This window comes from Pteronotus mesoamericanus, unplaced genomic scaffold (genome assembly GCF_021234165.1).
Source record: "Pteronotus mesoamericanus isolate MK-2021 breed Mesoamerican mustached bat unplaced genomic scaffold, CSHL_Meso_final contig_20, whole genome shotgun sequence".
In the NCBI taxonomy this organism is placed as follows: domain Eukaryota; kingdom Metazoa; phylum Chordata; class Mammalia; order Chiroptera; family Mormoopidae; genus Pteronotus; species Pteronotus mesoamericanus.
In genome coordinates, this window is record NW_026555085.1 from 32392092 (window position 1) to 32415401 (window position 23310).

General features: G+C 36.8%; 1 protein-coding gene across 1 annotated transcript in view; it reads left to right on the forward strand.

The window, feature by feature from the left end:
* COL19A1 (collagen type XIX alpha 1 chain) overlaps positions 1-23310 on the forward strand; it is a 331895-nt gene that overhangs the window by 27154 nt on the left and 281431 nt on the right. The window contains exons 3-4 of the mRNA XM_054569553.1: positions 4717-4791; positions 6293-6392. Of these exons, the coding sequence (XP_054425528.1) occupies positions 4717-4791; positions 6293-6392 (175 nt within the window). The remainder of the gene's footprint in view (positions 1-4716; positions 4792-6292; positions 6393-23310) is intronic.

The following is a 23310-nucleotide window of genomic DNA, read 5'->3' on the forward strand; positions in this document are numbered from 1 at the left end:
GATTTAGAGATTAAGGGGAAAAGTGATTTTTTTTTTTAAAAAAAGCACGTTTCAAACTGAGATTGGGAACAAAATGCATTTCTTCTAAAGAATGAAGAGAGTTTTATAGGTACTCTTATCATTTTGTTTAGAATGTGGCTTTGATGTGCACTGTTCCATACCAAGAAAAAAAAGTTGGACTATAGGAAACTTGAGTTTTATTTCAACTCGGCCTCTGAGTGGCTGGCTGTGTGATCTGGGGAAAAGTCACATAACTTCTCTTTAATGATTTGTTCTTAGGTCCTCAGGATTCTGATTTTCGGAGGGAGAAAAGGGTAAAAACCTTTTAAAAATATGTATATGTTTGTCAGTAGTCTAAATACAATCTAGATAATCTACTCAAATCAGATTTAGCTGCCTTCCTTTGTGTTTCCTTTGCCCCTTTTCGTATCCTTCCAACCCTGTAAACTTCTCGGGATGCTCAAGCACACACAGGTAGGAAGAAAGTGGGTCTGACAATCACTAACAACATTTTAGCATGAATTTATTAAAAACATTTGCATTTCCTTTCAAAAGGTCTGTTGAATAAGGTAATACATCATTTTTAGGGTGCAGTTTTAGAAATTACTTTTGAAACAGTCCAGAGGCTTTGAAATGACTCAGCTGTGTTGATTTTCCTTTCTACATGACAGGATGTTTGGACAATGGTCTCATTGGTGGTTCTTCGAGGCCCATGCACATTTACTCAAAAAGTGGGTTTTATTTTATATTAAAATGAATGTGTCAATACTTAACACTTTCAACTTGTAATAGGCACTTCCACTACCTTGCCATTTTTATGAAATTGATCCCCAAAACACATGCACTCAGATTGTTATGCCTTGAATCTTACCCCCAAATATTTAATATTTAGTTTTCATTTATTTTGTTTAGCATTTTACAGTAAACCACATTCTAAAGATATAAAGCTGTGTTTGATTTTCATAAACTAATAATTTCAGTGGCGAAATACTCTCATAAGTATTGATGGAAACGTTGAATTCCATTCATTTCAAAGTGACAGGTTTATTACTTTGACATCATATATTCATTAAGTCTCTGGAAGAATTTAAATAAGACATATACTGTTTCCAATTTGGCAGTAGGCCAGTTTACCTTCCCTTCATTATCAAAGAGTCATAGTAGGAAGTCCATTTTCACTGTCTTGAGATTTGTTTTGCCAGTCATATATTGGGGCTTCCCTTGTTCTGAAAAATTTAAAGTTAATCTTACTTTATAGTCACCCAGTCATTCATTATAAAAATTTCATCTGAATTTTGTTTTTTGTTTTGGTTTGCAAGAATCACCTTTAGTTTAAAGTATTTTCTCACAGACATTCTGTTTTCCCCATTGTGTTGAGGCATTGCATACACTAAGATCAACATATCTTTCATGTAGAATGAATCTTTATGCATGTATTTATACATCTGTGTAGCTGCCACTCAGGTAAAAATATAGAACATTTACAGAACCCCAAATTTTCCTGCATTGGCTCCCACTCGACACCCCACTAAGGTACCAGTACACTGATATAGAAAAATTGTACAATCTCTTGAACTCCATAAAAATAAAATTTTATAATAAGTGGTCTTTTTTGGAATGGTATTTTTTCCACTTAATATTATGTCTTTGAGATTCTTCCAGGTTGTTGCATGTATCAGTAGTTCATTTCTTTTTTTTTTTATTGCTATGCAGCTTTTCACTGTATATAAATTTATTTATTTATTTATCTATTGTCAGTGAATGTTTAGGTTGTTTCCAGTTTTAGGCTATTATGCGTAATGCTGCAGTGAATATTCTCTTTTAAAAGGGCCATTTACACTCATTTTTTTGGGTGCTCATTTCTCTTGGGTCATTGAGTTTCTAGGTCATAGAGTTCAGGTATATTTAGCTTTAGTAAATGCTGCCAAACAGTTTTCTAAAGTGGTTGTCCTATTTCCACTCCCACAAGCAATGTAGGAGAGTTCCCTTTATTCACCTCTTCCTCAACACTTAGTGCTGTCAGTTCTTTAACTTTTAGCTATTTAGTTATATCTCATTGTGGTTTTATTTTGCATTTCCCTGATTACTAATAATGTTGAGCTCCCTTTAACATGTTCGACAGTTTGGATATTCTGTTTTTCGAAGTGTTGAACTGTTGTTTTGGGGTGTTTTTTTGTGCATTTTCAAAATAGGGCTTCAGTCTTTTTTCTTATTGATCTGTGGGAGTTCTTTGTATACTCTGGATATACTTTATTGGATGGGTGTTGCAAGAGTCTGTGGTTCCTGGTTGTAGCTTGCCATTTTGCTCTTTTAATGTTGTCTTTTGATTAATAAAGATTTTAACTTTAATGAAGTCCAATTTATGAATCTTTTATAGTTAGTGCTTTCTGTGTCCCTTTTAAGAAAACTTTTCTACCTCAAGTTCATGAATATTTTATATTTTCCTTAGTCCTTTATTGTTTTACCTTTCAAATTTAGGTCTAAGTTCATCTCTAATTAATTTCTGTTCATGTGTGAACAATGGTGTGAAGCAATGGTCAAGGTTCAGTGTTTTCTATATGGAGATCCAGTTGAACCAGAACCATTTATTGAAAACATGATCCTTTTCCTACTGTATATTAGGAAATTAGGATCTTTTATGGTAAATAAATATTGCATGGGTCTCTTTTTAGACTCTTTGTTTCATTGATCTATTTACCTATATGGGTACCAAAAACACAATGTAAATAAAAATTCCTGATATCTGTGTAAGTTTTCTAGCTTGTTCTTGGATTTTGCCTTAGCTATTTTAGTTTCTTTGTTAGTTTGATAATCAGCTTGTCAGTTCACACACATGCACATGTACACATGCGCACATATACACACACTCACACACATACCCTGTTGGGATTTTAATTGGTATTGCATTGAATATGGAAATAAGTTGACAACTGACATCTTAACAATACTGAATCTTCTAATCTAAATACATGGTTAATCTCTTCAATTATTTAGAAATTTAATGTCTGGCAGCAACATTCTCTAGTTTTTGGTGTAGAGATCTTGATGAGATGCTTGCTTTTTGTAAAAATGACTATAAATTCATATTTAAAAATTGGTAATGTTTACAAAATGTCCAATCACACTGTTGTACAGGACCTGCAGTTCTGTTTATATCTCTGAAGTAGGAATTTCCGAAGTAGCTCAGCAATCTTCAAAATTATTCTGTGCTATAATTTCATTTATGTGTATTGAGGCTTATGAATAAGTGGTAGCACTATTTAGAATCTGATTTATTCTCCTGATTAAATATATTAAGATGATGCCCTGTCAGCGCCCCTGAACTCTGTGATGTATTTGTTAAAGACAGGGCTCAGGAGCTCCACACTTGAACTGGTGAGTCAGGAGTTTCTATATTCCACAGAGCAGGAGATCAGTTTGGTTTAAGTGGCTTTATCTCCTCTCTGTATTAAGAACTTTTAGGTCATTAAACTCAAACACGAATTTTAGCTGTGAAGAATTAAGATTGTGATTGCATGATGCCAAAATACTTACTGAATTTAGTTTAAGAAGATCTCTCCAATTGTGCAGTTACCTTGGCATGTTCTAAAAGTTGGCTGCAATTTTTTCTGAATTATGAATTGACTATTATATTCCCAGAATCTAGCCTGACTTAGATTTAAACATACCCAGGTAATAAAAAATTAGTCTGTGCATGTACATTACTGTAGGAGTGTGTTGCAGTAGTATTGAGTATACAAATTGGCTTTGAATGGAGACAAACTATAGTTTTTATTTCTTTGAATATAATTATGTGACTAAACTTCCTTAATGATTTTCTTTTCTTTTTTTTTCATTATAGGCCACTTTTGTATAGCAGAGGCCTTCACTTTTTTGCTTTTTAATTTTATTTTAATAACATCTATCTGTGTTGCTGCCTTAGTTCAGGAATACTTTATTGGTACTAGGTGGTGGCATCAACATCAAACATTTATTTCACAGAGTTCAGGAAGCTGGGAAGTTCAAGATCAGGGTGCTAGTGTGGCAGAGTTCTGGTGAGGACCCTCTTTCTGGTTTCCTCACATGACAGAGAGAAAGAGCTGCTGACTGTCCATCCCCTTATAAATAAGGACACCAATCCTATTGTGGGGGTCCCACCCCTGTGACCTCATCCAAAACTATTTACCTCCAGAGGCCCCACCTCCAAATACCATCACATTATGGATTAAAGCCTCAACATATCAATTTGGTGGAGGAGATGCAATCAGTTCAATTCAGTCCCCTTCAGTTTTAAAGTTTAATGTCACCTGATACCAAAATCTGCATTAAAGTTATGTTGAAATATAATAGTAGTTCACTTGTTTTAATATTGGAATATACTTTGAATATGAAAATTTAATGATGCTAAAGCTAACTAATTTTCTAATGTTAAGTATATAGCAATAGTTGGAATGTTATAATAATAATAATAATATAGTAATAATAGCTAACACTAACAAACATTTACTGAATACCAGGTACTTTTCTGAGCACTTCACTTGCATAAATAACTATATGTAATCTTCACAAACACACTATTACGCAGGTAATTTTCTTATCCTCATTTTATAGAAATTTAATAAAGTGATTTAATTTATTTCTGTTTTTCAGGTTCTAATCATATTGTGTGCTTCAAAGTTATTTGAAAAAATTGATACAGAATGTAACAAATCCTCAATTCTTTTTTTTTTTAAATAGAAAAACAGTGTGCTGTCCTGAGAACAGAGGGACATCAGTTTACACAAGACAACGGAGATAAACTTGAAGTTTCAGGTAAGCATTATAATCCTTTACAGAGGAACATTTTGTGTAAAATTAACACCAAACATGTAATATACTGTGGGTAATTCCATGACATTGTAATTTAAGATAATGATATCAATATAAAAGATTAAAAGCAAAGAATATGGATGATGTAGAAAATATGCTGAAAACAGAGTTGTATATTGTTTGAAGACAACCTCTTGTAGAAAAAAGGTTATTTAAAATTATAGAAGTTGTATACATTATAGAAATTTTGAAAAAAGAAAATTTATGAGAAAGAAGATCTTACTACATTTCCCCACATCAACAAATTTTTTTCTCAAGCATTATTTTTTTTAAGTCTGCTTACATTTCAGTTGAATGGACGTAATATTTTTTATTTAACTAAATTTTTCTCTTTAGCCATCAGAGCTGCTACAATGAACTACTCTGATTATTTTCTTAGGCTAATTCCCTAGGTAAAAAAAAAAATTTAAATCTTTTGAAACATATTTCATCCTTCTACATCCTAAGGGGAGAAAAATGAAATCAAGAAATTTTGCTGATCCTAAACTACTAGTAGGACTTTACTTGAAATAACTCAGTGTATAGATAGGACAACAAAAATTCTTTTTATTTTTTTGAATGAACAAATGTTTTATTGGCATGTTCATTGTTGTAAACAGCATCTGGCATGAGAGTTTTACCAAAACCATTTTACTGATGTTTATAAATTAGATGGCATTTTCAAAATTTATGTATAATTGTGTTCATTAAATAGTTGTATTTAACAAAGCAAAAACTTGCTGATTCTAATAGACTTTGCAATGAAATCATGTTGACTTCATCAGCCTGTGCTATGACCTGACTAACAAGGTTATTCAACACAATAGTAGAAGTTTCCTGAAAGTTAAACTACATGTAACTACAAATCAACTCCAAAAATTAAAGTGGGACTTACAACGGTACTATACGATTCAAAATTGAAGTATATTTTCAAAAGTAATGTACAAAAAGAAATAGATTGAAGCCACTGAACAGAAAATCCTCATTAACAAGGGCAAATATAATCATACGGAGCCCAGCATGGAGGAATACGTTTACATAGACTGCTATACTTCTCAGTGTACACAAATGTACATCATGAATGATATGTGAAAAGAACAATCATCGGAAATAGGTGAACTGCAGTTATGATAAATTGATAGGATCACTTTTATTTACATGCTGAATGAACAAGTGAAACATATTCTCTATATCCATAACTTAAATACAGTTATAATTATAATATTCAGCAATTTGAGCTGCCATCTGCTGGGAGTAGTCTAAGGGAAACATTTTGATGTTCCAGAATTATGTTCTTTATACTTCACACAAAAAAGGAAACAAACAAAAAAAACACAACTTCACAATTCTTTACTGGGTTATGGCTGGTTCTAAGAATTTCTTTCCTTGAAAAATTCTTTAATATCTTTGTAAATTTAGTAAATTTAATAAAACTGCTAGATTAAATTGTTGTCACATTTTTCAGGTTTTGATTTAGGGGAGAGTTTTTCTTTGCGACATGCATTTTGTGAAGGTGATAGAACCTGTTTCAAATTGGGAAGTGCACTTCTTATTAGAGATACCATGTAAGTAAAATAATTTTTCTTTATATTGTAATAATACCACACAAGCTATTTTCTAAGGAGATTGCAAGTAATTTATTAAAAAAATAAAACATCTCTGTACTGTCATACTCACTTGAATGCTGTGGTAAATTCTCTGTTTATAAATTTGTTGTTTTTAATAATCTTTGCAATCTGATATTGCTCTATGGTGTAAATAACAGTTACATGTACAGACAGAGGCATAATCTTTGTTTTCTCTTTCTCTTTTATTCCCCTCCACTATGCACCATCTGTCTCCCCAGCATTCCCCAACCCCCTTCCCCTTAGTTCATGTCCATGGGTCATACATACAAGTTTTTTGGCTTCTCCATTTCCTATACTATTCTTAACCTCCCCCTGCCTATTTTGTACCTATTATTTATGCTGTTGATTCACTCTACCTTTTCCCCCATTCTTCCCTCTTCCTCTCCCCTCTGATCTCCATTTCTATGAGCCTGTTCTTGTTCAAGTTGTTTGCTTAGTTTGTTTTTGATTTTTACATTCAGTTGTTGATAGTTGTGAGTTTGTTGTCATTTTTCTGTTCATAGTTTTTGATCTTTTTCTTAGATAAGACCCTGTAACATTTCATTAAAAAAAAGGACTTACTGATGATGAACTCCTTCAACTTTACCTTATTTGGGAAGCACTTTATCTGCCCTTCCATTCTAAATGATAGCTTTGCTGGATAGAGTCATCTCGGATGTAAGTCCTTGCCTTTCATGACTTTGAATACTTCTTCCCAGCCCCTTCCTGCCTGCAAGGTTTCTTTTGAGAAATCAGCTGATAGTCTTATGGGAACTCCTTTGTAGGTAGCTGTCTCCTTTTCTCTTGGTGCTTTTAAGATTCTCTCCATATCTTTAGTCTTGGGTAATGTAATTATGATGTGCCTGGGTGTGTGCTTCCTTGGGTCCAGCTTCTATGGGACTCTCTGAGCTTCCTGGATCTCCCGGAAGTCTATTTCCTTGGCCAGATTGGGGAAGTTCTCCTTCATTATTTTTTTAAATAAGTTTTCAATTCCCTGCTCTTCCTCTTTTCCTTCTGGTGCCCCTATGATTCAGATTTTGGAATGTTTAAAGTTGTTGCAGAGGTTCCTAAGCCTCTCCTCATTTTTTTGAATTCTTGTTTCTTCATTCTGTTCTGGTTGAATGTTTATCTCTTCCTTCTCCTCCAAATCGTTGATTTGAGTCCTGGTTTCCTTCCCTTCATTCTTGGTTCCCTGTATATTTTTCTTTATTTCACTTTGTGTAGCCTTCACTTTTCCCTCCATTTTGCAACCAAACTCAACCAATTCAGTGAGCATCCAGATTACCAGTGCCTTTAACTGTGCACCTGATAGTTTGGCTATTTGTTCATTGCTTAGTTCTATTTTTGGAGCTTTGATCTGTTCTTTCATTTAAGCCATATTTCTTTGTCTCAGCATGCCTGTTATGTTTGAAGGGGCAGAGCCTTAGGTATTTTCCAGGGTGGGGCAACCCAGGTCACTCTGTTGTGACGCCATGTGTGGAGGAGGGATCTGAGGGGGAACAATACCACTTGCTCTGCTCTCCCCAGCTTTCAGTCACTTCCTCTGCTACCCACAAGCAATTTGGGCCCTGATGGTGCTGATTCACTGGTAGGGGGATGGTCTATGTACAGTCTAGGACCCTGTGGGCCTCTCCAACGAACTCTCTTGTGACGCTGGGAGTTTCTCCTGCCTCTGCAACCCCCACAGATTTTTACAGCCAGAGGCTTTGAGGCTTTCTTATCTTGCACTGGAACCCTGGATTGTGTGGTTTGTCTCACTCCCCAGCTATTCCTCTGGGGTTACCAGCACGCAAATGTGGGACTGCCCGGTCTGCCAGTCACCACTTGCCTGCCCGGTCCTCTAGCTGCAGCCTTGCTCTGTGTCCTCTGCCCTAGGCTGCCCATCCCTACCCCTAGCTTTGAAAAAGAAAAGCAAGAAATAAGACTTATACCAGTCTGGATGAATGTTTCTTCTTTAGCTCCTTAGTCATCGGGCTTCCATACAGTTCAGTTTTCTGGCGGTTCTGGTTATTTTTTGTTTTTAAATTTGTTGTTGTCCTTTTGGTTGTGTGAGGAGGCAAAGGTGTCTACCTACGTGTCCATCTTGGCTGGAAGTCTCCTGATCTTGATATTCATTTCATTTCAAAATGGTTTTACCAAAGATTTCCTTTGTTATCTTTATTATTCTTTTTCTGCTGGTAAACCTGGGATTTAAAAAAAGAATCATTTTCCATTGAAACACTGACAATTTGTCCCAGTTATTCAGGGTAATAAGAATTCCTCATATGGTTGGCTATATGTTACTGGAGGATGGATAAATAGTAACTCAGAAAGCTTGAGTCATCAGGAAGGCAAATATAGCATATATGGTCATGATATTTACATTTGAATCCAAGATGAACATTTTAGTGTATGAATAAACTGCAATGAAAAAAGCATCAAATTCTGTTTGGTTTAAAAGGCAACACAGCTGCTTTTATGTGAAAACATATATGAACATTTTCACTTCCTGTTGGGTAGCCTAATATTTAAGTTACCAGATGGGGTTGTTGAGAATCTCAGCATTTAATTTCTCAAAGGGAAATAGCATTAATCATCTTATTGCCTATTCTCACATGCTCCACATAGACCTTATTTCTAACTTTTTCTTGAGAAAGTTTCTTTTAGGCCTTCTGTTTTGTGAAACTGTGAAACTGTTTTTAGATACTTTTAGTTTAATGATATGGTTCCTTAGAAGTAAACAGCTTATTAATTGGTAAAAAAGAAGAGTGTAAAGGAAGAGAGTCATTTGATATTGGTGATATAATGGGTGACTGTCAGATGGGGTACTTCAGCAGATAAAACTGTACGGACCTGTGCTCTTGCAGGTGGCTTTTAGGTGGCTTCACCTACAGGCATTAAACCCTCAGGGCAAGGCAGTTTCATGATTGGGTATTCATATGCAGTGAAGCCAATCTGTATCTCATGTACATGTCATATAGAAAGATAGAGAGAGAGAGAGAGATAGTTAGATAAATAGAGTCTGTCCAGAAGGCATCCAGCCATGTAACATGAAAAACAGAGGCATGTATTGAAGGAGATACAAGACACATTGTATATAGGACAATGACACCCAGTTCCTTTCAAAGTAGGCACCTTGGGACTTCACACGACTCTCTCAGTCGCCATCAGTTGTCCCATATTTTCCTGAATCTCACTGATGGCCTGAAATCTCATCACTTTCAAAGGTGATTTTCATTTTGGGAAAAGAAAGAGGAGAAACATCACTGCATCTCACGTGCCCCAAACTGGAGACCTGGTCCACAACCCAGGCATGTGCCCTGACAGGGAATCAAAGGGGTAACCTTTTGGGGTAACCAAACTGGGGACCAGCACTCAGTCCACTGAGCCATACCAACCAGGGAGCCATTCTGATTTTTCAGAGACTGGAGTAAACTTGCAACTATTTATATATTTGTAAATAAGCTGCTTTGCAGAATTAGCATGGGAAAAGGCAGGTGCTATCTTACAGTTGAGAAAGATTCTCAGCCCATTTTGGGTTCAGCAGGTGAGAGTGCTATGACCCATTATCAAAGAGAGGGGAGAAGGGAATGTTCATATATGTGTGAAGCCTGTAGCATCTCTGATTTAGGATGATTCCTGTGATCTGGTGCTTTTGCAGCTGAAGCAGTTCCTAAGAATGTGGAAAAATGAGGCTAGGTATGAAAAAATAATCAACACCAATTAACTTTAGTAAGATGTTATGAGCTAGATGCAGTGGCATAATTGATAGATACGGCCTCCTTTAGCTTCTGCTACAAACAAATCTCCAGTGAAGAGGAAACTTCTCTCTCTGTCTTTTATTAAATTCAAGGTTGCTTTCTGGAAGCAGAGGCTATCTAATTTTACAGCTTTACATGGAAAAAAATGCTGGTAAAAGATAGTCTCATTTGCACTTTAAGCTTTTATAAACATAATCCTCAGCAACTGGGAAACCCTAAATTATATATTTAGAAGATGTAGAGTGTTTTGGGGGGAGTTTCTCTGGACCTTACCAGTTCCCCTGGAAACTCCTGAGTGTTGGGGAAACGGCCACGTTTACCGCAGCATGATCCCTGCCTTGTCTGCTCCTGTTGAGTGATTCGCCCCATGGGCACGTCTCCTCGCACGGAACTTTACACTCTGCCTCCACAGTGTTATTATGAATAACACTTCAACGGACAGGAAAGTTGTTCCTCTGATTATTTCCATAGATTTATTTTTTCAAAGTGAAATTCCCAGTTCACTTTTAAGCTATTGATATAAGCTTCTTATTATGTTTTATTATTGTTTTATCCATCTATTCCACATATTACCCAATATCTTCAGTAGCATTAGACATTATAAATTTATTAAGTTTTTACAAAAATATTGTTTTTAAAACTAAAAACATCTAAATTACAAGTAAAATCTGTAGCACACTATGTACGTATTCGAGGTTCCCGAAATGTTTCTCTTCTGCTAAAGGGTGAGTAAGAGGTCGCATTCAATAAGTCACTGAAATAATGCAGTCTAGTCTAGAGCTCACCCTTTTATTCAGCAGTCATTTATTGAACATAACTATGGACGGGGCACTTTACTAGGCACTTGGATTACGTCGTTGAAAGAATGTGTGTCTAGTCTTGTCTTTCTGGACCCCGCTGGAGAGATACACAATGCAAGGAAAAGCTATACTTATCTCTTCCCTGAACAAGAAACTAACCAAGAAACTGAAAGGTATTGCTCTGTATCATTCGGGCGTGGGCTATGGGACTCAGTCCCACCCTTTCTCTCATAAACACTAAACTTTCTTAAGCATTACGCACAGGCTGATTTTTAAATTTCATTTCTTCCCTCTTTTTTTTCATTGTTGTTCACATACAGTTCTCTCTGATTTCCCTCTACCACTCCCCCCCTCCCTGTTCATCCCCACTTCTCACCCTCAATCCTACCCCACTTTGGCTTTGTCCACGTGTCCTTTATACATGTTGCTTGACGACCCCTCCCCTTCTTTCCCACATTATCACCCTCTCTCCTCTCCTTTGGTTACTGTCAGTTTGTTCTTTATTTCAATGTTTATGGTTACATTTTGCTTGCTTCTTTGTTTTGTTAATTAGATTCCACTTACAGGTGAGATTATATGGTATTTGTTTTTCACCACCTGGCTTATTTCACTTAGCATAATGCTCTCCAGATCCCTCCATGCTGTCATGAAGGGTAGTGGCTCTTTCTTTCTTTCTGCTGTGTAGTATTCCATTGTATAAATGTACCATAGTTTTTTGATCCTCTCATTTATTGATGGGCACTCAGGTTGCTTCCAGCACTTGACTCTTGTAAATTGTGCTGCTATGAACATTGGGGTGCATAGGTTATTTTGAATTGGTGTTTAAAGATTTTTAGGGTATAATCCCAGCAGTGAAATTGTTGAGTCAAATGGCAGTTTCATTTTTAGTTTTTTGAGGAAATTCTAGGCTGTTTTCCACAGTGGTTGCACCAGACTGCATTCCCACCAACAGTGCACTAGGGTTCTCTTTTCTCTACAACCTCACCAGCACTTGTTTGTTGATTTGTTCATGATGGCCAAAGCAATTTATAGATTCAAGGCAATCCGTATTAAAATACAAATGACATATTTCACAGATATGGAACAAACATTTCAAAAAATTTATGTGGAACCATAAATGACCCCAAATAACTGCAGCAGTTTTGAGAAAGAACAAAGTAGGAGGGATCACAATACCTGACATCAAACTATATTACAAGGCCATGGTAATCATTTCTTCCCTCTTAAGGGTCAGTTTTCTAACCAATGTTTCATTTTTCTTTTTTTCTTGATGAGTCCGGGTAAAGGTTTTTCAATCTTGTTTATCTTTCAAAGAACCAGCTCTTGGATTCACTGATCTTTTGTATTGTACTTTTAGACTCTATTTCATTTATTTCTGCTCTGATCTTTATTATTTCCGCTCTGATCTTTATTATCTCCTTCCTTCTACTCGCTTTTGGCTTTGTTTGTTGTTCTTTTTCAAGTTCCTTTAAGTATAAAGTTAGATTGTTTATTTCAGCTTTTTCTTATTTTTTGAGATAAGCCTGTAATGCTATGAATTTCCCTCTTATGACTGCTTTCCCAGTGTCACACAGATTTTGGATTATTAGGCCTCATTTTCATTTATTTTAAGGTTTTTTTGTTTTCTTTCCTGATATTTTGGTGACCCCTTCATTGTTTCATAACATGCTATTCAGCCTCCATGTCTGTGTGTTTTCAGTGTTCTTCTTGTGATTGATTTCTAATGTCAGCACTGAGGTCAGAGAAGATTCTTGATGTGGTTTCAATCTTAAATTTATTGAGACTTGTTTTGTGCCCTCACATGTTGTCTATCCTATAAAACGTTCCATGTGCATTTGAAAAGTATGTATATTCTGCTCTTTTGGGATGAAATGCTCTGATATATCAATTAAATCCATTTGATCTAGTGTGTTGTTTAAGGCCACTGTCTCCTTGTTGATTTTTCTGCCTGGAATATCTATCCATTGAAATCAATGTTTTGTTAAAGTCCCCGACTATGACTGTATTTCTGTTGATTTCTCCCTTTATGTCCATCAAGATTTGCTGTACATATTTGGGTGCTCCTATGGTGGGTGTATAAATGTTTACTAGAGTTATATCCTCTTGTTGGATTGTTCCCTTTATCAATAAGTGTCTTTCTTTGTCTCTTATATAGCCTTGGTTTTAAAGTCTATCTTGTCAGGTATAAGCACTGTTACTTCAGCTTTCCTTTCCATTTGCATGAAATATTTTTTTCCATCTTTACTTTTATTCTGTGAGTATCTTTTGATCTGAGAGGGGTCTCTTGGAGGAAGCATATCTGTAAGTCTTGTTTTCTTATCCATTCAGCTACGCATGTCTTTTGGTTGGAGCACTTAAGCCATTTACATTTAAGGTGATTATAGTTAGATAGATATATATGTAGTGCCATTTTATTTTTAGACTGTTTTCCTCTACTGTTTTTTTTTTCTTTCTCTTTCTCTTTTTCTTTTTCTTCCTCTTCAAGCAAGCCCTTTAACATTTGTTGCAGTACTGGTTTGGTATTAACAAACTCCTTTAGCTTTTTCCTCTCTGGGAAGCTTCTTATTTCTCCTTCAATTTTAAATGATAGCCTTGCTGGGTAAAGTAGCCTTGGTCGTAGGTCCTTGCTTTTCTTCATCTTGAATTTTTCATGTCAGTCTCTTCTAGGATGAAATGTTTCTGATGAATACCCAGGGGGCATTCTAATTGGTGCTCCCATGTAGGTATTTACCTGCTTTTCTCTGGAGGCTTTTAGGATTCTCTCCTTGTCTTTAAGCCTTGTCATTTTATTGATGATGTGTCTCAGTGGAGGCTTCTTTGGGTACAACTTGTTTGGGGCTCTCTGGGCTTACAGGACTTGTGTGGCTTTTTCTTTTACCATTTTAGGGAAGTTTTCAGTCATTATTTCTTCAAGTAGGTTCTCAATCCCTTGTTCTCTCTCATCTCCTCCTAGTATTCCCATGATGCAGATGTTGTTCTGCTTCATGTTGTCCAAAATGTTTCTTAGGCACTTCTCTCTCTCTCTCTTTTTTATTTTTTCTTTTGCTGCTCCGCCTGGGTGTTTCTTTATAGCTTGTCTTCCAAATCAATGACTTAATCCTCTGCTTCATCTCACCTACTGTTTATTCCTTCCAGTGTATTATTTATTTCAGATATTGCATTTTTTATTCTGATTGGTCATTTTTTATGGTTTCTGTGTCTTTTTTCATGGTTTTGGGTATCTTTATAAACATTAGTCTAAATTCTGTATCTGATAAGTTGCTTGCCTCCATTTCATCTAGTTCTCCTTCTGGAGAATCCTCTTGCTCTTTCATTTGGGGTCTGCTCCTTTGCCTTCCCATTTTGGCTGCTGCTTTGTATTTTCTGCCTTAGTTACTAAACTAATCAGCCATTAAATTGATCAGCTGTTAAACTAATCAGTTGTGATCAGAGGCCTGGCTAAACTCTACAGGGTGGGGCAGAGTAATCCCTGCAGGCAGGGCTATTGCTTTCTCTCAGGCTGACACCACATGGAGGGGACTGCCCTGCCTGAGAAGGATGGCCTCTGCCTTACGGGGAATGACTCAGCACAGGGATCCTGGCAGGTGTTCCTTCAGTTCTCTCCCCAGGGCCAGCAATCCCAGACTCTTCTTACATGTCTCTAGTCCACTCTGTCCTCCCTCTGCCGGAGCCCAGCATAACTGACTGCAAATGACATTTTGTGCATTGGCTCTTTAAGAAGCTCTCTGCATCTCCAAACATCTCTCCTTGATAGGCAGAAATCCTGCTGCTTTTCTCAGCTGGATGTTATCTGGGTTCCTTTCCAACTTTGTTGCTGAAGGCTGAGGAGTGCAGCTTGGGGTTTAGATTTCACACTTCTCACAGGAACCCCCCAGCTCCTGAAATATCCCTCTGGATCTTCAGCTGCTGACCGTGGGAGCCCAGCCGGCCCTCTCATGCCTCCTCTGTACTTTGGTGAAGTGATTTCTTCTTTCTGTCCATGGTTACCAGGCTTCTCTCCAGCTAGTGTTCAGTTGGTTATTCTGGATGCTTTCTCTACAATTTAGTTGTAATTCCAGATTGGTCCTGCAAGGAGGTTAGTGTAGCTTCCATTTATTCCTCTGCCGTCTGGGATCCAAATAATTTACTTTAATAATTCCACTCTCCATGGCTCTGTCTATGTAAGCTGAAAGCAATCACAGGTTCGGTAAAAATTTTAAATAATATGAATACATGAGATAATGCCTTGCAGAATTAACATCTGATTGGTGAAACAGGAGACTGAATTGACCAGATGTTTTCTAACCAAGCTATTCCTCTTATTTAAACCATCTCGGCTTCTGCTTTCTACCACAGAATTTCTCCTCTTCAGCTGTCCTCTCTCAGAGGCAGCTTTCCTGTTTTCAAAGGTTAACTCTTGTGCTCTTCATCTACTTCTAGCCAGCTTTCTAAGACATTGATTTACGCATGGTCTCCTTTGCTCTCCTGTTTTCAGTGCCTCTCTCCATAGTATCCTGGCTCTAGTCTACAAATATATACTTAATCCTTCCCTATTCTAGAAGTGTTTTCTCTTGACAGTCCCTTTTACTCCAAAACTTCCCAAAGGAGTAATGTTACTGACCACTTTTACTTACACACACATCCCTTTACTTACTCATCTGATCTCTTAAACATTGGAAATTTCTCTTTCGAAGTTACTGTTGACCACTGTCCTGTCTCCAAGGAAATGACCTGAGTGCCTTTATGTACTCGTTTCTCTCTGTCATATTCTGTCCATCATTTCTGCCCATTGGAATCCTATATATCCTAGAAAGCTCAGTACAGATCATTCCTTCCACACAACCTTCACTGATGTTCTCAGGCAAATTTCCTTCTTTTTCTGTGGCCCAATACACTTTTAAAAGATAATGCTGATCTCATTCTGGCTCAGATAATCTAAATATCTAAATGTTTCCAGGCCAAATTAGGTTGTGGTTGCAAATGATATTTTGACACCAGTGCTTAAATTGTTCTGCTTCCTCCTCTCTACGTGTACAAATGCAGAACCTCAGCTCCCTGCTAAGGGCTGCTCTCATTACTCCTGGGAGCCCCAAGACTGTTGCACACGTGCTTATGTTCACAATCAAGTATGCTTCTGCTGTTGTTTTCTAGTCTCCTTGTCAATGCATGTCACCCATGCCTTTAATGTGAGGCCTCTCCATAAAAATGCTGTTCTGTGGGACACAGCCACTCTACTGAAGCTGCTTATCCTCACCCTTAGGTGCCAGAGCTGCCCATGGCTTTTGTCTAAGTGGGTTGGTGTGTGTACTTTGGAGGGTGGCGGCACGGATTCAGTGGCCCTCTAACTACCTACCCTCTGGACCCTGAGGCAGTACTGCTTCGGCACAGAGCCTGATAGTGTTGTTAACAAATATAATCCAATCAATCAACTCCTGTCATTCCTTCCACTGTGGGGCTCAGAAGCTCATAGACATGGATATTAGGCAATCCTCTCTGTATTTTCCCATTGCCTGTCTCTCTTCTAATCTAACCATTGCAAGAATATAACATTCCCTTTGCTTACATGAGCTATTTTGAAAAAAATATTTTATAGTATATTGTCACTATCATTTTGAAGTTCAGCTTTGATACCAGTGAAAGAACTTCTAACAAAGTATGTCATTCAATTCTCAAATTATGTTGAATACTCACTATGTGTGAGGCACTCAGGATTTAAGGATGAATAAAGACATGGTCCCTGCCAACAAGTTATTTCTGTGTGAGAAGACAGGTATGTCAACAATTAGCTATTATGGAATGTTGCAGCAATCTTTCGATAGTATGTATGATAGACTCTGGAAGAACAGATGAAGCCCATTCTGAAGGAACCAGGGAAAGCGTCATAGAAGATGTGAAAAGTAGGGGCTTGAAGGATAAGTACAAATGTGCCAGGTGAGCAAGGGGGTCAGTGTGTGGTAGCTAGAGGGAGCACCATGGTGGTTTTAAAGGTAAAGTCAATTTGAAGAAGGATGAGAGTCCCATGTGGTCAGCGAACACAGATAGGGAGAGTGTCTGGAAGGTGGAGGAAGCTTTAGGGCAGGTTGAGGTGTTTTCTGACAGTCCTTATGTGCCAGGCTAAGGGGGTTTTAACTTTATTCATATAAAAAAGTAAAGTAAAATATGAACAGTTTCTATGACCTGACAAGACACCAGAGTATATTAGTGACACCTTACTAAAGTTGTTTTTTAAAAAGTGAAGTTGTGGGAGCAATAGCATTACATTCTAGAAAAAAGGCTGAGTGTATGCCATTGGGAAAATCACAGCTTTCAGTTAAGTTGTACTCTCGGGCTGATCCTGAAGCAATAGCCCAGCCCCCAGACTCAGGAAGGACATTTCAGAATTTAGAGAACTCCTGGGGATGAGGTTGGGTTTGACCTGGAAGTTATTATTATTATTGAATAGAGGACGCCTGAAAAAACTAGTGTTCAGAGTCTTTCTGATGAGCACTTCCTCGATTTTTATTATCTGAATGTCCTCTAGTAGGTAAGGCTTATTTTCAATAGGAAATCATTTACAATGCTACAATGAACAAGTGCTAATCATAACAGGTGAAAGATTATGAGAGTCACCCAAGCTTTGTTTTCCCATTAACAATCCATCTGTCTGTATCCCCACAGCAAACACAAAAAGGCTAAGATTTCAGAGTCTCCGTGGCTGTGGAACTCAAACATCATCACCCAGCTTGCAGGGAAGGCATTTCAGACAAACCCCCCAGGCCCTGCTAGCCAAATTGCTTGTAATGTGACAGGTGATGGTGGATGTCAGCTGGGAAAGAAATGACTTACTATAAACTCCAAGCATCTCTCACTTCACTCTCAGGAAATGTAACTTGTATCTTATTTCTCTTCCTGGAAGATATTCAGCAAGTCAAAGGCCCCATTGATACGTGTAAATACGGAAGTTCTTTATAAACCCTGCCTCACACTTATTTAGAATAGAAGAATTAACTTGGAAGCCAGTTCTTGATATTTAAAAATAGATTTTTTCCCATTTAACCATTTCATTTTAAAAGCAAAAATAAATTAATAAATGGTAGGCTTGCTAAATATGATCTGGAAAACTCAGTTTGGCTCTACCAACATAACACTTTCATAAAAAGGGCTTTGCTTCATGGCTTGTACTATGAGCTAGTTGAAGAATTACCTCTGGAACCATTATAATTAGTAAGTAAGCTTTTTAAACATTTTGCTGCCTAAATGTGTATCACACTCACTTTTTAGGACACCATTTACAAAATAAAATGTCTCTAGAATAATTATGTCCTCTTGCTTTTCCGTTTATGAGTATTGAAATTGTGAAAGTTTGTTAATCTCTTTTTTAAAACACATTTCACTCTTTGCAACACAATCCTTATTATTTAGCAAGGTAAAAGAACAAAAAGAGAAACTGAGAGTCATGGGTTTTTCTTCTTATTTTTCTTTGGTTTGGTTTTATCCTTTATTTTATCTATACATGAGACAGATGTGTTACTTGCCACATTACAAACTATGGTTCTTTTAGAAATATGAAAAAAAATACATCAAATTGAACTCGCTGTATAATGACTTTACCAATTATTTAATATACTATGAAATAAGGAATTTATGAGCTCCAATATGGTCTTTATTTTTCTTGACAGCAAACCACCAAGGCCTGGTTATGGAGAATAAATGAGATCTACTCCTTGATTTCATCTCTCCATAAAACAACTTTTAAATAAATACTTGCATGTAGTTTAAAAGAGTAAATTATTGTGGGTTTTTTTTTTATGATTTTCCCTGGCTGTGCCATTGCTTGTAGTGCTCCCCATCTAGAAGGGAGGGTGAGAAAACAGTTTATTCCCTAAGGCAGTTCTTATTGGTTTCTCATTAATTGCGACAGGCAGGAAGGCTCATTATTTGTTCAGTTGACATCCCTCGGTCCCTGGGAGACCGGACACTTCACCTTCATTAAGTTAACTTTGTGTATAGCTGTGTTAGGCATTGATTTCACACCTCAGGGGATGAATGGAATGGAAGCTGTGCTGTTCCTTGTAACCAGGAAAATACTGATGTAGGAGCAATACTAAGGGTTCTCCTTCTTCCCATAATCATTTGAAACAGTCACATCTGTGATCATGATTTTCACATTTTAAGGAATTGCTTGTCTTTTTCGTTATGTTACCATTCTAGTGATGTCCTTCCTAATATGTAACTTCTCACCAGGAGGATAAACACAGTGGCAATTCTTATCAGAATATTTCAAACTTTTCTTCACGTTGCACATAGTTATTGGTATATATACTGTTTTCATATTTCTCACTACTTCTTGAAAACTGCACTTAGTTTTTTTGAAATACTTGGTGAAAAACCCTAATTTTTTTAAGAAATGATCTCTAAAGAATATGTAGAAAATATTCCCAATTGTTTATCATCTCCTGTAGCATGCATACCTTTCCTAAAACCTAACAGAAGTGTCTTTATTTTAAAGATAATACTGTATGGTTTACAACACTTCCTGATCTGTGCTCAAAATATCATTAGGGGAAGGAGCTGTAATAATCTACCCCTCAGGGCTACTGGCTACCCAGGCTATGCTCAGAGCCCAAAATATGATTTAATAATTTCTTGAAATTAATGTTCTATACTTATTTGCCTCTCCCGACCTCACCCAGTACCAAGAAGAGATTTTTTTCTCCCTTATAGTCCCAAACATTAATTTTAAATCAGGTGGGTAACAATGAGGGAAATTTTATTCTTAATACAGAGGATGGAAGCAACTTGATGTACCAGAAAAAACTGACCTTGGAATTAAGAGTTCTGAGTTCAGGTCCCATCCAGTGATGGCGAAGCAGTTATTTGACTTTCGTGGCTTTAATTTCCCTTACATGAAGTGCGGTAGTTGATCTAAATCACTATTAAGCGTCCTTTCAGCTTTAGGAGTGTAGAACTACAGGAAACTATTACATGTTGTATGTTATAATTGAAGCATTTCCAAGGACTGGAAGATTCCTGATGAAGCATGTTTCTCGTGAAATCTTCCTGGGGCAGGTATTACACTTTGCTAAAGCCCATAGAAATTTTATCTTCTTTTTAAAAGTAAGAATAATGGTTGTGTTTGTTTCCAGGCTTGTTTTGTGCCTCAACTTTTTGACTAACCTCCTATGGAATCACGCAGGGCTTGGTTTTCCCTTCTGTTGTTTTCCTGCTGAATGCGACATAGCACAGTTTCATGAGACCTTAACATTAAGGCATTATGCAAAGTAGTATTTTTATACTGAATACAAATGTTTGGTACCTACTATGACTGGTCATAGACATCATTATGGATTTTCCATGAATGGAACACATTTCTATGAGTATTTCTTATATGCTAGGTATTAGTCTAGGTGCTTGATTTAGAGCAACAAGTCAGGCAGAATCCCTGTTTTTATGGAAATCACATTCTAGTTGCTGAAGGCAGGAAATACTTGTGTAAACCAGTACATTTTTTAAAAAATACTGGGTAGTTTTAAGCCTAAGAAGAAAATAAAACCAGGTGTTAAGTAGTGACTGAGGTGAGGACAACTATAGACCTTTCAAAGGAAGTGACATTAGAGCTGAGACCTGAATAGTGAGGAGAAGCCATCTAAGTGAAGATCGGGGAACTGCTGTCCCAGGAGAGGAAACAGGAAGTATAAAGGCCTAAGACCTCAGTGAGCCTGGTGTGTTCAAGGAACCAAATTCAGGTCATTGTAACTGAAGTGTGGGTGCCACACCAAGACTGAAATAGATGATGTGTCAGAGGAAGGCAGGAGTCAGAGCACATTAGGCTTTATGAGCCATGATCAAGGATGGGTATTTTATTATAGAACCCATGGGACACTGTAGGACGGTTGTGAGTAAGGGAGGGACCTTGTCCACTTTACATTTTAGAAGCTCATCCCAGCTGCTGTGTGCAGGCTAGACTTTAAGGGAGGGAAATCAATCAAGGCACTGTAACGAGGGTCCCAGGAATGGTGGCGCCTTGGATTAGGGAGTGATAGAGCTGAAGAGAAGTGGGCAGAATCAGGATCTGTGCTGGTGGGACAAACAATAAGACTTGCCAATAGACTGCATGGGGCGGGGGGGATAAAAGAAGGGCAAAAATCAAGAATGACTTTTGGATATTTGGTTGGAGCACTTAGGTAAATGGCCATATCTTTTATTAAGATGTGGAATCCTCATAAAGGGATATGTGTGTTAGGAAACTGTAAGTTCGATTTCAGTTATTTAGAGGCGCCTTTAATATCCAAGTGGAGATGCCAAACAGGGACTTAGATACGTGAGTCCACAGCATAGTTGAAGAAGATAGTCAAGGTTTATCTTGGTTCCATCTCCCCTTTGGCATCACCTCCTTTTGGAGGGAACTTTTCTCCCATGATTCCAGTGACTTAAGGTAACACTTTTCCTACCCAGAGCTCACAACAGTGGCATCTTATCTTGGCCTGACTAACTCAGGGTAGTTCCTGTTCTGGATTTATTCTTTTCTCTCTATATATTCCCCATTTAAATTTTCTTGCTTTATGGCAATCCCTGCAGATCCCAGTTCTATGCTTTCTAAGGTGAGAATTAATTATTAGACAATTTGTTAGTAATGTGTGACTGGTTTCTAGGGACTATTTTAATGGTAACAGAGCTTTTGCTGTATAAACACAAGCATTTTCTGAAGAAGAAGAAAAAAGCTCTCATAGTAGAGAATTAGATGTTTTGGCTTGTCAGTGAAAGTACTTCATAGTTAGGGATAATGCCAGTATTTTTTATTATAACCACATATACAAAAGACAGCGGATGTTGAATCCTATTTAATAACAATTATACATACACAGAGTGTATGCTTCCTCCATCTCATGCCAAGACTTTTCTTGTATTGGGTTGGCCAAAAAGTCCATTGCATTTTTTCTCTATGATGGCTCTAGCAGTGCTTAGTTGTCTTTAATCTCATTCAAAACAATTTTGTTTGACTATATAGTGATAGCTGTCATATCAGCATGCATTTAAAAAAACATAAAAATGGGTGAATTTTTGTGCAGCCATTTTAATATTGAAGAAGGAAGAAGATACACGTCATTTTCAGTGTATTCTACTTTGTTATTTCAAGAAAGGTAAAAAACTCCAACTGAAATGCAAAAACTGATTTGTGCAGTGTATGGAGAAGGTGCTGTGACTGATCAAATGTGTACAAAGTGACTTGTGAAGTTTCTTGGTACCACTGACATTTTGGCCAAATAATTCTTTTGTGGGGCTGTCTTATGCTTTGGAAGATGTTTAGCAGCACCTCCGGCCTCTACCCATTAGAAGCCAATAGTGGGAGATACCTGACATATTCAAAATATCCAAACCAATAAAGTTATTGGTGTAAATGAAAAGTATGTGTTTTATGGAAAAAATGTAACAGACTAGGACTAGCCCTCTCAGGGGTATTGTAAAGAAGGTTCCACAGGTGTCAAGTTTTTTTTTAGGGTTTTTTTTTTTTGGCACCTTTGGATAATTTGGAATGAGTTTAGTTTGGCTCTCTATGAGTTTATTTAGTCCCATTTAAAAAAATGATTTTAGATTAAAAATTTTGTTAATTTGGTATATGTCTGCTCTCACATGTCCATTAATACTTAGGTGACTTTGATTAATGTGAAGAAAAATAGACAAAGGGAAAAAATTAATTATATGAGCTTTTAGCTCTTCAAATAAAGATTAATATTAATTTACATGTATGAATTTTCCATTTACAGTATAAAATGCAGGGAAAGTAGAAAATATTCCATTGAGAATTTCTACCCAAATACGTATGTGAATGAGTTTGGCAAGTACAGATCAACAATATTTTTGTTAATGGGAGTATCACTGAATAAGCAATGGATAGAATTTCTTATAGGAAATTACGCTCCATTCAAAAATATTCAAGCATGGATATCTTAGACATAGCAAGCTGTCATTATATCTCTCTGGTAACAGACCAGTAATCCAGTATGGCCTCTTTTATAATAGAAACTTTGGCAACACCCAGAGAAACTTTCTGTGTCACATTAAATGGTTGTGCTTGAAACACAGTCTATAAAAGCAGATATATTTTGCAACATATTAGTTTTAAAATACAGAAATTTTTCTTCAAAAGTTATAGTCTTGGCAAACAAAATGACTTCTGGTTTTGAAAACAGATTATGAATTTCTGAAAGGGAAATATGGTATAAAAATTTTCATGCATTATAAACTTAGGCTAAGAAAATTAATTTTTCTTTAAACATTACTAAATTTATTTCAATGTATTTTAAGACTATAGTATATATTAACACTGTTAATATTAATATTTTTCTTTATTTTGTCACAGAAGAAAGCTTTTGTGTG